At 46.2% G+C, this 17496-nt stretch overlaps 4 protein-coding genes across 4 annotated transcripts; 2 read left to right on the top strand and 2 right to left on the bottom strand.

The window, feature by feature from the left end:
* Positions 1-2079: 2079 nt before the first annotated feature.
* Positions 2080-2891, top strand: GL218_07947 (putative endo-beta-1,4-glucanase D; the record flags this gene model as incomplete). The annotated part of the gene is made up of 3 exons (XM_033584729.1): positions 2080-2131; positions 2187-2276; positions 2341-2891. The coding sequence occupies 3 exons, from the start codon at positions 2080-2082 to the stop codon at positions 2889-2891; spliced, it is 693 nt and encodes a 230-aa protein (XP_033441142.1).
* Positions 2892-3364: 473 nt separating this feature from the next.
* GL218_07946 (putative small secreted protein) lies at positions 3365-3847 on the bottom strand (the record flags this gene model as incomplete). The annotated part of the gene is made up of 1 exon (XM_033584728.1): positions 3365-3847. The coding sequence occupies one exon, from the start codon at positions 3845-3847 to the stop codon at positions 3365-3367; it is 483 nt and encodes a 160-aa protein (XP_033441141.1).
* Positions 3848-5720: 1873 nt separating this feature from the next.
* GL218_07945 (Nitrilotriacetate monooxygenase component A) lies at positions 5721-7061 on the top strand (the record flags this gene model as incomplete). The annotated part of the gene is made up of 1 exon (XM_033584727.1): positions 5721-7061. The coding sequence occupies one exon, from the start codon at positions 5721-5723 to the stop codon at positions 7059-7061; it is 1341 nt and encodes a 446-aa protein (XP_033441140.1).
* A 6066-nt stretch (positions 7062-13127) lies between these two features.
* GL218_07944 (Transcription elongation factor SPT5) lies at positions 13128-16325 on the bottom strand (the record flags this gene model as incomplete). Its single annotated transcript, XM_033584726.1, has 2 exons — positions 13128-15983; positions 16080-16325. The coding sequence occupies 2 exons, from the start codon at positions 16323-16325 to the stop codon at positions 13128-13130; spliced, it is 3102 nt and encodes a 1033-aa protein (XP_033441139.1).
* Between the last annotated feature and the right edge of the window lie 1171 nt (positions 16326-17496).

The following is a 17496-nucleotide window of genomic DNA, read 5'->3' as shown; positions in this document are numbered from 1 at the left end:
ACAACTCTTTACACAGGGTTCCAAAGACTTACGAAGTGTAGACGTACGTATCGATTCTGCTGCTCAATTAGTTTAAGTATACCTGGTAGTACGTCTTAAAAGCCTATGGATTTCTCTTGACTTCTGAAATATGTTGTTATAGCAAAGATGGGGTTATACTCAGTGAATTATTAAATGATACACTTTAAATTTAAGGCAATCAGCTGCATTATGTAGACTACGAGATATCCTATAGGGTTAAACAGTACTACTTAATCAATTATAAATCACGATAGGTAAATCACTAAAATTGACGCGTTTTCTTTTTAAACATTAAAATGTATTAGAGCTTACTATTTACTTTCATCTTCACACTACTTCCACTCCGTCGCTCTGCGATAGGAAAAAGGGAGAGGGGAAACCGGTACTACTAGAATAAGGGTGTATTTACCTCTGGAACCATTTTCGAATTCGACTCATACTTACTTATCGTCGTCTACAACTGTGGCACTTCTCATTGACGCGAACCGTGTCAGACTCAGGGGCGTCCATGGGAGTGACAAGCGGGCATCGGCCGTAGGAAGCAACCAAGGGACATGCGATCACCTGGCTGGAATAGTCCTGGCGATGTCCGCAGGTGTAGAGTTGTTGGGGGTGCCAGCACATGATGGGCGGTATTGAAGATGTAAAGGGTTGAAGGGTTAAAAGTATGAGTAGAATTTAGAAATGGCTGTTGAGATTCCCCCGGTGTAGAAGTGTGTGAATGGTTGATCCTGTCAACCGAAGATGTCGAATACTAAGCTGAGCTGTTGTGATGATTGGAATGATAGAATCTACGAGATGTTTTAAGCTGGCTCTTATACTTTTCTCAAGTGTCATTAGGACAATAAGCATTGTTGTTTATCAATAATGTTATTATTGACGTTTCTCTTTGACGGATCCAAGCGGAGTAGCTTCTCACAATGAAGACGCCAAAGCTTTTGTAAATGGCATTCATTCTCTTTCATACTCTATAGTCTCTAAATAAGCTTAGTCGAAGTCTTTGAATAACTACAGTTGATCCAGGTTCTACTAAGAATACAGGATCTTCTGTCTTGGATTATCTTTCAGGCCCCTTCAGCGATGAACTCTTTCATAGCATACAGCTTCATTCTTCCGCCCACAGAATGTGGGCATTATGGAGTACCCTAGGATATACAGTGAGTTCTAAAAATATTACTAGAGCCTCAAAGTCTTAGCCGAAGATCTTAGACACGATAGGGTTAGTTTAGAACTACTTCTACTAATTAGTAACCTTGAGCCATACATCTACTTAAAGGAGAAAATGTAAGATCTAAGTTTAAACCCTGTTCACGTTTCTATTCGTAGCCATATTCTTCCCAATTACATGATTGAGTTTACTTGCATTCTTGGGTCGAGAGAATCGAAGCATTTGCAAGCTCAAAGCGGAATACAATGAAACCACCTTCTGCCCGAAGTGAGGAGGCAGCCTAACGTCTTTGACTTCGGTCCGTCCAGTGCTACTACACTGACAAATACTAACTCACCAGTCTTTCGCCCATTCCTAATGTGTCGGTAAGCGTCGGGATATTGGGCCGACTTCATGTCGAAGGCACGAGGTCTATCCCCTAAGTGAACGGCCACACCTGCACACCAAGAATCTGGGCCGGTGGACTCAACACACTACCCCACAGAATATAACCTGCATATCGGAATTCCAAGACTTCATGGCTTCATTTACCTCCCGTCGACTTTAATCAAGGTGGGAAAGCTGATTGGTCATGGGGGAGTTATACAAGGGTGAGTATCATTTACCCGGAGGACCTTTATCCGCTCGGTAGCCATCTCGCCGCGTCCAAACATGTAAGGTCGTCATTGAGCATGGCTCAATCATTCGGTAATGCAAGAATTTAATTGATCTCCCCATGCTTCTTTTAGAAATTCGTGGAAAGCGAGCATGGATATAATAATAGTAGTACGACGCGTGCCCCCCTGACATTCTCCAGGTATATATATCGAGTGCCGCCGATCTTCAAAGCCATCCACACCAGAGTCAGGGAACTTCAACATTGTCAACCTACATTCCTATATCTTGACAAAATGAAGGCTGTTACCGCTGTCCTCGCCCTCGTGGCTGCCGTTCAGGCTCACTGTAAGTTAGATAAAACCATATATGATCTGCAGTAAAATAACTAATATACGGTTAGACACTTTCCCAGCGCTGGTTGCAAACGGCGGTGCTACAAGCAAGTGGGAGTACGTGAGGAAGACGACCAACTACCAGAGCAATGGACCAGGTCCGTATTTTATAGCATTTGCCTCTAAATCCTCGATCTTATAGCATCAACTAACACTTTGCAGTGACCGACGTCAGCTCTGATCAGTTCCGCTGCTACCAACTCGCCGCAGGCAACGAGGGCGCCAAGACGATGACCGTAGCTGCCGGCTCCACCGTCGGCTTCACGGCCGACGCATCCGTCTCACACCCGGGGACCCTACAGTTCTACATGGCGAAGGTGCCCGCAGGCCAGAAAGCGGATTCGTGGGATGGCTCAGGCGCAGTATGGTTCAAGATCTTCTCGCAGGGCCCGAACATCTCGCCCAGCGGTCTGACCTGGCCCAGCCAGGGCGCCAAGGAGGTCACGACCAAGATCCCGTCGTGCATCCCCGCCGGCGACTACCTGCTCCGCGTCGAGCACATCGCCCTTCACTCCGCGGGCTCGGTCGGCGGTGCTCAGACGTACATCTCGTGCGCGCAGCTCACTGTTACTGGCGGCGGCAGCAAGACCCCGACGAACCTTGTCTCGTTCCCTGGCGCTTACAAGGCTACCGATCCTGGTCTATTAATCAACATCTACTACCCGGTACCTACTTCTTACACCGCCCCTGGACCTGCTGTGTTCACCTGTTAAGTGGCTGTGGAAGTTGAGGGATAGGGTCTGCGGAATTCGTGATAGGAAGCGAATAATATTGAGAATATCCTAAATAAATATCTTGACTTTGAGTCTTAATACGAATTACGTAGTGAAATCCCAATAGACAGCTTCTACCTTGTGATCATGCAGTTAATACTTCCTCTAGCCTAGAAGATAGGAAGTAGTTAATAGCTCTCTGCTAGACATAGTTAGATAGCAGGTCACAGACACTGCAACGAAATCCTATATCAAAAACGATTCACTTATGCACATACAATCACACATGTAAACCCAAGTTTTAAATCAACAGAAAATATTGTATTTCGTTCCTTCGGTATCAAGAATTAAAGTCCATACTCGTACTCATACATTTCCACCCCTTGCTCATAAAAATTTGGGTATATGGGCCATTATGCTTGACCAAAATGAGTATTCCTCCTCTCTAGACGCTAAGTCTTCGTTTCGATAATTTAAGCGGTGGTGGCATCGAAGGACAGGAAGGTTGAAGCATTGCCAGCCTCGTCCTCGTCCTGCTTGATGTTGTTATCAAGCTTCTTCTGCTCCTTGGCCATGTCGGCGGAGACATCCTCTCCCTGGGCTTGCTCGATCATCAAGCGGAAGATGGTGGCCTGGAGCTTGAGAACCTTGTTCTTTATCTTGCCGCGCTGGAGAGCATCGGCAGCCTCACCGGAGGCATCGTCGATGGCGGTATTGAATGCCTCCTTCTCAGCTTGGTTGCAGATCTTGTTGACTGAGTTAAGGAAGGCGATGTCATCCTTGTCGGCGTTGGCCAGGTTGTTTGTGTCAAGAGCGCTGAAGACAGCGAGAGCTTCTTCTTGTGCGTTACCGGCAACACCTCCGGAGATAGAGATGTCGTTGTATGTCTGCTGGGTGAAGACACCGGCCTGGACGAAGGCAGCGTAAGCCGCAACTAGAGCGATAGAGAAACGCATTGTGATTATTTTGGTGTGGTAGGGTAAAAAAAGTCGGATGATTCAAAGTCGTCAACGACTGGCTAACTTTATTCGACTAGCGAAATGAAATGAATACGAGTAATGGAAAGGGACAGCACAGCTGTTGGAGAAGAAAGAAGGAATAGAAACTGGCTGTTGATGTTTGTAGAATGGGATAGAGAAAAAAAAAAGATTTACGAAACGTATGGGCGGGAAGCCGTAGATCTTATACGGCTTGATTTTCATAAGATCCGGAAAATCATTTCAATATTTCTGGGGCTCTCAACTATCTCGTCGGTAACTGTAGCCGAGCTGAAGCTTCGAAAAGGGACCTAGACGAACACGCTTGTCGCTAGTCGAGTTGGTTGTGCAACGCGCTTTGCGTGAAGAAAGCCAAGAAAGTCTTGGCTGAAACCCACGTCCCCTTTTTCACCTTAAGATTTGGTATCGCGAGCTCGGTTTGCGAAGGTTGGACCCGGCAATGCCAAGAGACGAACACCTCAAATGGCGCCGAACATACTGGTGATACCCTGAGAGATCCTTCAATATCGGGAGATATAATGATGGGGTTAGCAGCCCGCGTCCGGACGGCCATTTCGGGTTCGCCTAGCCGCCGCTATCGTGAGGCTCACCAAGTGGAAAATCTTAGATTAGAAAACGCACGATCCCTGTTCCTGACATTGATATTCTATTAATTATTGTATAATATCTAATAGTTACGGACAAAATAAACATTATACTCTATATATCAAAGGTAAATTTTGACCGAATATAGTTCGTTTAGAAAAAAGAATAGTGTAACGATAGAATGATAATATGTAAGACGGGGTTTCTTCATGAGTTCATGTCGTCTGAAGTCGAACAGGGGCAAGCAGGGGGTAAGCGGTTAGTTAAAGCGAAGGGAACCCAACTCCACTATCCCCCAGTGGTTAGCGAAACTGCAGGGTAGCCCTTGTAGCCCCTTGCTACTCCATAGAAGCCGAAATCTTACAAGTTCGTATGTCGAAGTTATGATCGTGGAAACCTGGGTTACTATCAAGGGGCAGCCCACGTTTTAGAGCATGGATTCAAGACAAGTAGATTCGGCGATATCGACATATTGTATTGTGAGGTATTTATCGTGCCATTTTGGAAGTCAGCGACATTGAAGCGAATCCACGTTTATAATAAAATTCCATTCTGTTATCCAGCGGATAGAATCCCATTCCTAGTCGTAGACCTTATTAACCCTGTGGATATCATGGTATTTTCAAAAGACCATACTAATTTTACTAAAATGTGTTGTTCGCCACCCCTACAAGAGCTGTCGGACATCCAATAAAGGAAACCATCGCGTCTCCTCTTTTTCTTCTCGTCATCTCTCCTTTATTTAATTACCTACGCATTGGAGACGGTGAAGCTAATATACCATATGATTTCAAATCACACTTTTCATATGTTAGCGATGAAGACAACATTGATGCAAGCATAGTAACGGAGAGACTAATCGAAACTGTTCCGTCGGAGACTTTCTTTGGTAAGCATCATGTTCGACCAAGTCACACGGGTAGTAGAATTCATCAAAGAATGAATTGGATTGGTGTAGATGCCTTAAGTCGTCAACTTAGCCTCATGTATCTTCGTTGATTTATAAGTCAATACTGATATCGAAGGCGTAACTAAGTCCGATTGTTACCACTTTATGCAACATTTGTTTGTCAGGCTTTGGGGTTGGCTTCTTGGATCTCTCGTCATACCCCTCAGTAATGGCGACATCCCACGGTGTATAAGCCGATCCGGACGGGCCGGAGCCTACCTTATAACGTAGAAGAACGGCACGCTCCCTCCGTAAAGGAGCCCTGTAGATCCGTAGAAAGAGATACGAATAGTAGACATGGCCGAACAACAGCAACAGAAGAAACAACTTCGTCTGGGAGCTTTCATGCGCCCGGTGAGCTTGCATACAGGAGCATGGCGATACCCCGGTGCCTATCCCGATGCCAACTTCAACTTCCAGCACATCAAGTCGTTTGCGCAGAAGTTAGAAGCTGCTAAGTTCGACGCATTCTTCATGGCCGATCATCTAGCCGTATTGAACATGCCCATCGAGGCGCTCCGACGCAGCCACACTGTCACATCATTTGAGCCATTCACTTTATTATCAAGTCTGGCCGCAGTAACCGAGCGCATCGGCCTCGTCGCTACGGCTTCGACGACATACGATGCACCTTACCACATCGCAAGGCGGTTTGCGTCTCTCGATCATCTGAGCGGAGGCCGTGCTGGCTGGAATATTGTCACAACCGCTAATCCAGACTCGGCGCGCAATTTCGGCCAGGATGCGCATAAGGAGCATAGTGAACGCTATGCTCGGGCCCGTGAATTCTACGATGTGGTGACAGGACTCTGGGATAGCTTCGCCGATGACGCTTTTGTGCGTGATGTCGAAAGCGGCATCTTCTTCAATCCCGAGCGTCTGCACGTTCTCGATCATCACGGAGCCGAACTCGACGTCAGGGGTCCACTAAACATTGCGCGACCACCGCAGGGATGGCCAGTAATCGTGCAAGCCGGTGCATCAGAGCCGGGGAAACAGCTCGCTGCCGAGACGGCCGAGGTAGTGTTTTGCGCACCGCGAAATCTCGAGGCGGGCAAGGAGTTCTTCAAGGACGTGAAGGGCCGGCTTGCTGCTGTGGGCCGTAGTCCTGATGATATAAAGCTGTTACCTGCCGCGTTTATAGTCATTGGTGATACAGTCGAAGAGGCCCAAGCTAAGCGGCTGAAGCTGGACAGTCTTGTGCATTATGAAAGTTCCGTTGCTTCGCTCTCTATTGCACTTGGCTACGACGTCGCCAACTTAGATCCAGACGGCCCTCTACCGACTGAGCTGCCCGAGACTAACGCAAGCAAGTCAAGTCGTGAGAGTGTGTTAAAGCTTGCAGCGACCGAAGGTCTTACCGTCCGCCAACTCGCACAAAGATATGGAGGATATTCAGGTCTGGCATTTGTCGGAACGGTCCAGACGGTGGCTGATGAGATGGAGCAGTGGCTTGTACAAGAAGGTTCAGATGGCTTCAATGTTGTTTTCCCCTTCTTACCGCAGGGTCTTGATGATGTGGTCGAGCGCTTGATTCCGGAGCTGCAGAGGCGAGGCATCTTCCGTAAGGATTACGAGGGGACAACTCTGCGAGAGCATTTGGGTCTCAAGCGCCCAAAGAACAAGTTCTTCCCATAAGATAGGAGTAATGCACAGTTAATAGTCATAGTTGTACCTCATATACGAAGAATGAATTAGTATAATGATATTGGCTCGATAAAGATATAAGACTTCCAATTGGACACATGTATATTATTTGAAATCTAATAGTGCCATCAAATGTTAGAGTTAGCCACTTATTCCTATAAAGAGTTGTGTAAACATCATATACCTAAAGAATTAGAATACAACTAGTCCAAGATGACTCTGTTACCGCAGCTTGCACTGGAGTATTGACCTTAGGTAATGACTTAAGAAACTATCATGTTAATCTAGGAATCCTCACCGACAACTCAACTTCTTTGACAGTCTATCACTTCGTTGTAAAGGATCACCTCACAATAGGGACGCAACATCATGTGTATAATTAGTTACATTATACTCTCATAATTATGATACGTAAGTAACCAAGTATCTGCCCCATTAATAGGCTGAATATTAATATCCTATAAGCCAAGCCAAGTTATCGTTGTCGTAAGCAATTAGCAACTTGCCACCTCCGTTGCCATTATGAGAGAGAGGTATAAGGGTAAGGCATAAGAAGCCGTGTGATTCCGTCCTCAACCTTGAAGATGAATTGTAGTGCGACAAGGTTTATTTTCCGTAACCTAGGTAGGTAATTTGTTAATAAAAACCTCTAAAGGGTAGTCTATGAATAATACAAACCGGGATCGCCGGACGAAGTTTGATCATCGCCCTTCCTATTGATGTTGTTCTTGTTTCCCTTGCAGCTCATCTTGACTTGAGTAAAAACAATCGTCGATACTGCCATTTTCCCGGTATTTTAGTTCGGTGTTGAGAAGAATTGTGATTGTGTGGAGAATTGTTTGGATTGTTTGAGTTGACTGAGGATAGTTCAGGTTTCTATCAAATGCAGCTTTGCTTGGGTGGTGCCCAATATATAGACATCTAGGCCATAGACATCCAGGTCGAAGACATGGACGTTTGCGCAGATGATTTGAACTATTCTCCTCAATACTCGCAAGTACTGCCATGTATCTTCGCACTTGAGTGTTAAAACACAGTTAGTCAACGGCGAACGGACCCTTTCCATATAATTGTGCGCAGATGCGAGGATAATTGAAAGACACTAAGACACAATTCGCCATCGCACACTTAACTAAGGGTGAAGCTCGCTATAGGGTGTGTAAAGGTTTTGCGTTGATGACTCAAGTATCTCGCCTGCGAATTTCTATCTAATACGCAACATATCCAATGTACCAGGGGTAGGTAATGTAGACTATAAACACCCTATTTTATCATGGTAGATCACATATCCACATTCCCTTAGATTATCAATCGAAAGAGCAATAATCTTAGTATTTTGCTCGCAGAATTGCGCAGAGTTAGCGTGTAGGGAACGCAGGCTTCCCTCGAAGGGAATCACCCTACCGCTCTCGAGTGGATTCTATCTGATCGTTTGCAATAAATTATACGCGATAGTGTCTAAGAGGAGTTCCCTGTACTACAATTACACCCATTTCCCACCCTATTCGCCACCCTTCAAGTTGCCGCGCGTATCAACACACCGTAGTCTATCCTAATGAGTACGCGTGACCACGAACGCCAAGAGACCCAATAGGTTCACCGACAAGAACTGAGCGAACTTGTCGCCCTTTGCTCAATAATGCGGAATTATTCCAACATCAAAACTCGCAAATAACACACATGGAGGATCCGGTGTCGTGTGATACCACGATGCCCTTCACGCGTCAGATGTAGGGTTTTGGGGATATTCCGTATAGCTGTATTTGTCCGGATACTACGCTGAGCTCGCGCGTCAATAAAATCGATTTATTCAGATTCCCATATATCGAAATCATCTAGCATTAATACCGTGTCGGTGCCGGTGGCAAATACGGCGCATTTGCGTCGTTAAGTGTTGCGGCTTACGATTGAAACCTTGTGTTGGATTGCGATTGAGATAAATCAAAAATTAATTGGTGGAACTTGTCGGCATAGGCAGGCCAAAAGTGCATTTTGCGTAGGATTTCGTCACTCTTTTGCGCAGTAAAGAAGGCTCGCGCAAATGCGTGAGGCTCTGGCTGTAAGCTTAACATTAACCCCTGCTATAACCTATCTTGCGAATTAATCCCCCGCTGGCATTTATTCTTTACTTAGACCAACAAGACACGTCCGAGGATCATAATATAGCTACCTATTATTTATTTTAATTATCATCTAGTAAGGCTCACAGCTAGCTCCTACAACTAGGTGGTTTGTGAAGTCGGCTAGAGAGCTATGTCTCCATTGCAGACTAGATTATACCACGACTGCTCGCTCTATTGGTAGAAGCAGCCGCGATGGAATCATCTACACCTCGAGATATGATGCTCCTATGCCCTCCAGATGAGACAACTAGAAAGAGCTTACACGCCCAGGGTGAATCTGGGGCTAATACTGATATTTGCCTCCTTAAAAGCTCAACTCCAAATTTGCTCCAACGTGTCGGCGCATTATCCACCAGGTCTGACAGTCCAAGTACAGTCGAAAGTGTTTGTTGGGACCAATCCTCAGCTGTGTACTCGGAAGCGAGTCCGGCCTCCTTCAAGGATGACCTTTTCATAGAGACGGAGCTGAATGTAATCGAACAATGTGAGAGGCCCTCCGATGCCGAAGACGAAATTCGGAACCCATCCCAGATTCCAGATATACGGTAAGTTATAATTCTTCCTCTATCCTATTAAACATTATCTATCCTTGATTTTGCAACATGTAGCTATCCCAAACAAATGCTTATGAAAGCGATGGACAGCGACTTTCACGATGTCATACCTTCAGCGAAAAATTCAGACGAAAAGCATATATCATCTAATGATAATGACGAGAACAATACCTCTAGTGGTCGACTTAGTGAGACTAGCAAAATCAGGCACGAGGAGATTAGTAGCGAATTTGAAGACGACGATTTCGATTCCGAAGACGAAGAAGACAACGACGAATGGGCCGGGGAGCCAGACAAGATTGAGACTGCAGTGCTGATGAATATTCCTGATCTGGAATTTGCTGCATCGCTTATTATGGAATTACATAAAGATCGAGTTCATAGTGAAGCGCGAAGAATTGGAGGTTGGCAAAAAGGTGTTGTTACCTGCCAAAACTCCCCTGGTTCAGGAGAGAGCTCACGACAATCCTTTGTAAATCCTAGCGCGGGCCAGCGGCCTTCGAAGTCCCGCAAGAAGCAACGATTTTTGAGATCAAGGGGTGGAGGCTCCGACGATGGAGATGGGGAAAGAGATGACGAGGGGAGCGGTTCACCCGAGAACCACGACGATGGCTCGATATCAGGCGAGCAGAGAGGACGATATGCTTGCCCTTTCAATAAGTCGGATCCTGCTAGGTTCTGCAGTAACCCCATTACCGGAGACCAATATCGCGTCTGCGAATCAGGATACAAAACAATCCAGCGATTGAAGTAAGGATCCATCATAATACCGAAGAAAATGAACTAACTGTCATTTAGGGAACACATCAAGCGGAAGCATCTTTTAATACAATGCGAGCGATGCTATAAAAACTTCTCAGGAAAGGGGAAAGCTATTGAAGAAAGCGTCGCTGAACTAAAGACACATCGCCAGCAACCGGAGCCATGTGCCGTAGGGAGTTCTGAATCCAACACGGGCATAAATATGGAGCAATGGACGCTACTAGACAGAAGTGGAGGAAAGAAAAGGAAAAAGATTTCCGATGTCGAGAAATGGTTTAACATCTGGGAGACGATATACCCAGGAGCATCTCGCCCTCCGCATCCTTGTAGGTTTTCCGGCGTGAAGCAGTAGGTGTATCTTAATACAAGTCTGATAATCGATTAGGGGCCGAACGGACTACTATAGGAATGAGGTCGTTACCAACACCAGCAAATACTAGGGGTTTTGCGAATCTGTTCCAAAGATTCCTTGATCACGGAACCATGTCCGGTGATATTCAGTTTATCCAAGGGCAAGAGTTGCTAATGAAAAGCCGTCTAAGCTCGTTGGCACAAAGGGCTTATAATCTCCACATGGATCTGAACGACACACCATCCTTAGGGAATTCTTCGTCTAGCGGCCAGACAGCAACCCAGATTACCATGCCTACAACACCAGTCATGAGCAACCCAAACATGGCCCAACGGCATATATCGGTCCCAAAACTGGGCAGACAAAACAGCCAGCCGATGCTTATAAGGGAGCCTCAAGCCCAATACCGAATCCTTCCCCCGCAGATCCCTCCAGGAATGACTTATGGGCCGCAGAATTTCCCCGGCTATGGAGGCAATCAACTGACAAGAGTTCCACCTAATCCCATGCCTGGCCCCTCTCAAGCTTTAGTACTAGACCAACCCGAGTTCCATTGGTCTTACGGGAATATGAGCAATAGCTGGTCTGGATTTGAGTATCTCCCGCATATGGACGCCGAGAATTCGGACCTACCATATATCCAGCAAAACGAGCAGAACTAAATCCCGAATAAGGGGGAAATGGAAGAAGAGTAATTTTGAACATTTTGATATTATCGAGATTTTCTATCCACTACTTTGTTTCCTTCCTTAGCTGTTATGGTTTACGCCATACTCAATTTCTACCTAACTATCCTTTATTCCTGCTCGCTGGGTGTTGAGGGGGGGAAAAGTCACAAATCTATTAACACAGCTAGATTTCTGCCTTTCAACGACGCTTGTAATTAGTTCTCCTTTAGTCGTTTGGGAAGGTTTAGTAACTCACTTGTTCATGGCTAATGTTTGCTATGAGCAACGATCCTTTCAATCCGAGACTTCATGGATCTAGGAATCAGGATAGACGGGGGATTCCATTCTATTTCAACTTTTTCAACGGCCATAAAAAATTTTTGATGTTCGTCATTTCGTGTTTCTTGTATTTTATTTTAGTTTCAAGGATCTCCGCGGTGAGTTAATATTATGCAGTCCTCTTGATAAATGTATCTGCTAATCTATAGAAACTTGTAAAAGTGAAGGAATATAGCATAAAATCCAGCAATATAGTAATAGAATTCTCTAAATAGAAACTGCAGACTCCTTATTAGTACCTAGAGAGCTCTTTCATGCCTATCATACAAAACATCGGGGTACATCTCTCGCGATATTTCCTATAGAATCCTATTAAAATATTTTCTACCTTATCTAAAAGCACCTTTAATATTGGCTCAACACAAGTATTCATAGTCTCCAGTTAGTTTAATAACACCTTAATTCCCAACTTGTCTTAAAGTAAATCCCGAGACACCACCCCCTAAGCACAAATCGTGATCTTCGACTTAGTTCACAGGAATTCGAGTGTAGCAACTCCCACCCATCACACCAACACCAACACCATCAACAAATTATTATTATATCGTATTCTTTACAGCCGTGGCCCTCCAGCTAGCTTGATTCGTAATTAGCGCTGGTGGACACTTTGCCCTGGATGTCTTACATGCGTGTTGCCTACTATGCGAGCAAGAAGCGGGGAATTAACTATATCATCGTGTACAGAGCTATACACGCACACTTAACTAGACGGACAGACACACAGGCAACATGTTTGTTCAACCGTATTAATGACTATGAGTACCTGCCTAAGACATCACAACAGAGCATCCACGTTTACGCACTTGAGATGGGCCCATCTGAATAGTCATAATGCCATCTAGCCCACGGCGTTGACAAGTAAAATATGGATCACGGAAGCTCGTTTGACGAACAGCAGTGAGGAGGGGTGGGAAAGAGGACATGGGTAAAGGATGCAAGACGCTTCCAACAGGTGTCTGGATTTACCCCTGAAAATACCGAATTGAAAAGAGGTAGTCATCGTTCACAACTATTTACGATATCAGAACGTAGGTCGAAGATAATCTTGCACTGGTTACAGAAATTATTCGGATATAGCACGGAAAAATTAAGAGCTTAAACTCAGGATCCTGAATTGGAATTGTCAACTGGAAATGGCTACGTTTGTCCTAATAGTACATATTTAGGGTAGTGCGTCTCAAAAAAGCAAGATAAGTAGCAAACTCCACACCATTCGCCGCCCCGTAGGTTTCCTTTTATAATATCCCTCCCTGAAAAATCTAGTCGTCGTCGGTGTATCGGGGGCCTGCTGCGGGTGTCTCTGCATTATAGGCGCCAGGGGTGGGCGCTCCGTAGTATCCGCTTGAGGAGGCGAAGCCGCTTGCTGCTGGTGTCGGGGCAGTAGCAGCAGGTGTGGGCGCCGAGTCAGCTCCCCATCCACCTTGCCAGCCAGCACCGGGGGTGGGCGCATTCATAGCACCAGGTGTAGGCGCGTTGTAGGCACCAGGAGTCGGGGCATTCATGGCACCAGGCGTGGGAGCACCCAGAAGACCAGCACCAGGGGTTGGCGCATCGTAGGCATTCGACGATCCACTTGCACCAGGAGTGTAACCCCAAGTATCATTTCCACTAGCTCCTGGAGTGGCCGCGGAAGCACCGTAAGGTGTCTTTGAACCCCAGTTGTCACCGCTACCACCACTGTACGCGGGTGTCTTGGACCCGTGACTAAAGTGATCAGGTGCTGGTGTTTTAGCGCCCGAAGACCAAGCAGGCGTGCGATTACCAGAACCATAAGAAGTTCTGCTGCCATCATAAGGATTGACAGTGCGGGAGCCATCAGCCCACGCTGGCGTTCGACCGCCGTCACCGCCTTTACTCCACGCAGGGGTGCGTCCACCACTTGCTCCTGCGGACGGCGTCTTCCAGGCGGGAGTTCGTGATGAGGCTCCACCCACAGGAGTGCGACCTCCGCTCCAATCTGAATTCCCTTGAGCAGGTCTTCCGGGAAGTCCTCCTTGACCTGGACGGCGGGTGTCGTAGTTTTTGATTTCACGCCCAGTAACACTATCACGAACCGTGATATCGCTCTTGAGCACGCTAATGACTTTACCCTTACTATGCATTTCCACGCGAGCATGCGTATCGGTAGTATCTTTGACACGACCAAGCACGCCCTTGTAACCACCCTTTCTAATCGTGACCGTTTGACCAATCAGCTTGTCACGCCCGAATGAGGCCTTGGGTGGTGGCATATCGCTTCGGCCACCATTTGGGTTCAGCTTTCTTGCAGGGTTCATAACCGTCAAGTCCGGCCCAGAACCACCAGCGTTAACACGACCACCCTTTGCTGAAATCGTGGACACGTTGTTAACCTTGGATACAAAAATACCAGCGTTCTCTGTGGTGTCGTTCGTGTGACAAAACACGTAAGTGCGGTGGATGTGAACGATCTTGCCTTGCCGACCCATGCCACCGTATTCCTTGACAACGTCATCCGGCCTAATTTCAGAACCGTTGCGGTCGGCGGCCACGGCGAGCTTTCGCTTTGGTAGCTTGTTAGCGATTTGTGAAGGCATAACCTGTCTCGTATCGCCATTCTGGTCCAATACAACCAACGTCTCTCGGTCTACTTTGACAATGCAACCGACCGTCATAGGATCAAGTTGAACCAAGTCAAGTAATGAGTATTGGCCCAAGGATCCCTGGCCACCAATATCGCTGGCCTCTCTGAGATCTTTACTGAATACAGTAATTTCAGTAGTGGTTTGGTCGGTTAAAAGGGTGACACGATCTTCAGAAATGTTCACGACCATACCGACCTCATCGCGATATCGACTACCGCCAATGACCTTGACATGATCACCGGTTCGGAATCGTTTGCGAAGGCCTTTCGTAGGTACCTCGATAGTCTGTCCAGCAAGATCACCTTCAGTGACCGAGATTGTAACAATATCCGCCTGGACATTTGTAGCTTTGCCGACTACACCCTTCTGCTCGCCCTCGTATACCTCTACTACGTCGCCTGGGAGATACGCGACGTTTGCATTGCTATCTTTAAGACTAGCGGCGAGCGATTTGAGATCGATATTTTCAACCCCATCTTCGCCTCCAGAGGCAAATCTCGTAACCTCTTCTAGCGTCGGGTTCACATCGCTGACAACCAGGTGCTGGATTTTGATGTCCTTAACCTGAAAGCCCTTTTCAAATTCGTCGCCATTGTAATTCCAGGTATTGGTTTGGCTGCTATACTGAAGCGTACGGGGGTGTCTCTTCCTCGCTTCGACTTCGCTGAATAGCCTCTGAGGGGGTCGTGGACCTGCAACTGGGCGTCGTCGTTTCTTATCGGCTGTCAAAGACATTGACTCATCTCGTAGTCCATAGTCGAGTCTTGGTATGAAGCGCACTCTAGCATCAAGGCCGTTCTCTGTGATATCAAGAACTTGTGCGAGATCGCCGGCATGTTTGGCAGGTCTGCGGAGTCGTACCCAAGCACCAGGCTCTAGAGTAGGTGTCTTCTGAACCCTTAATAAATCAGGTCTCTCCTTGATGTCAACAAGAAGCATTTTGGTACGAGGGTATACGTTCATCATATCCTCGAGTGCCATCATCACGTCTGTCTGCCGAGGGGCTTCCACGTATATCAGGCCCTTCAAGATAGAGTTAGGTCCGCCTCGTTCGAAGACACCGGTAACAGCTAGCTGGTCCTTGGTATTCCAGCGTTCGGCTATTCTCTTCGTAATGGCTTGGACTACCTCGCGCTCCTTGCCTTCCTTGCATCGCACACCCCAGATACCCGGGTCATCCACGCTTGGTAGGAGTAGCCTCTGAGGAATGATTGCAGAATCGCCCATGCCCTTAGCAGTGCGACGGTTTCCATATTTGCGTACGTAGCCTTCGGCCGCACGCTCTAGATCTTCTTGTGTAACAGCGTCACGCTGTCGGTCGAGCTCACGATGTCGTCGATCATCATCTAGTCGGCTTTGTTCGCCAAAATCGCCTCCTTCTTCGTGCTCGATAAATCCCTCATTCTCTTCTGCAGCCTCTTCATCATCTTCGCCTTCATCTTCATCATCGACTTCAGCTTCTATATCGATGAACGCGTTTCGTCTGTCGCGACGACGCTTGCGACGATGACCCTGTACATTGAAATTGAGTTAGAAATTTATCTCTTAAGCTAAGTAGTGTAGAAAGAATAGAGTAATGGATTGTAGAATGAATATGGAATCACCTACTTGAATCTCCTCGTCCTCTTCGTCATCTTCTTCTTCATCCTCATCATCGTCGTCATTTCCTATGACATCCTCAGCATCTTCATCTTCGTCTTCATCTTCATTATCGCCTCCATTTCGAGGAGGTGAGGATTTTCGTGACTGCTGTTTTGGTTGATCATCCTGCTCTTCGTCGCTAATGTCAGCAGGTGCTGGATTAAAGTCCTCTTCCTCGTCGGATTCGAGGTCGGGGTCGCGAGGATCACTCATGATGCCCAATTATTAAAGCGTATGTATCGACGCGTGCAAATAATTGAAAAGAGGTAGAAGTTGCGAAGAGAATGAAAGGAAATAAGAAAAAGGTGTGCAAGATTGGTAAGTTGATGAAGGATAAACGCGAAAGATGGTTTCTTTTACGTTCAACTGCGGCAGCCGCAACGTGCTAAATCTCTGGGATAATTCTGGAGAATGGAAGCTCAATCACGCTAATATAAATAAAGCTTAGCGGGGAAACCCAAAGGGCCAATGATGAAATGTTTTTGGAAGTAAGTGATTTGGTTGTTTGCCAGCTGTCACGTATGTACCTAGGTACCTCACGTAGTTGCGCCTGAAAGGATTAAGGAATCACAACAGTACAAAGAAAAAAGATTATTATATGAGATACTTAGTATTTATAGGTAATCATATGTGGCAAAAAAATAAGATAAAATATAGATACATTCGTTTATGTCCAAGCATAACAAGTTACTTTCCTTTGCCTTAACTAAAGTTTACCTGACCTAAATGTTAAATTATGCTGTATCAGTGCATTTGAATACTAGTGTTGTTGTCGAAAGCGTCAAAATCATTTTTAATACTATCTCGCTTGAAATTCTGATAATCTTCCTTCTCACATAAAATATAAAAAGTCATCAATACTAATACTAATAATAGCAATAATACGTAGTACTTTTACTCCCCATGCACCCACCGGGGTATATATCTCTTAAGTACTACAAAGCATAAAACTGGAAGCATAGTAATGAACAAAACACACCTTAGCTTCATCCCCTACTCCCCTTTTTTTAAGGTGCATGACTTTCTTATTGTACTGAAGCGGCCGTTCCTCGCTGTATACCACCAATCACCAGCCGTTGGCATTTTGCCGCCTACCGATTCATCCATCTGCCGACTCATCGCGGTATTCCGCCTGCTCGCCTACTAGAATGGTTGCTAATATACAAATTAAGACTGAGTACGATACTCCTAGACGATTGGTGTTGAACGGCACAACCTTTGCCTCTCATATCGGATATCGAATCGGCTCCCTCATTTTCATCAAACAGTCTACTCTACCCGACAATAGACTGTCTCCTGCTCAGCTATGCCCTTCACTCACGAACTATAAGGGCTTGCTCGTAACCAAAAACGTGATACAGGCTTGGATAACGCCTTGCTTCGT

Source organism: Daldinia childiae, assembly GCF_008694065.1.
Source record: "Daldinia childiae strain JS-1345 chromosome Unknown Scaffold10, whole genome shotgun sequence".
In the NCBI taxonomy this organism is placed as follows: domain Eukaryota; kingdom Fungi; phylum Ascomycota; class Sordariomycetes; order Xylariales; family Hypoxylaceae; genus Daldinia; species Daldinia childiae.
Note: the sequence above shows the minus strand (reverse complement) of the source record. Positions and strands in the feature narration are given on the sequence as shown.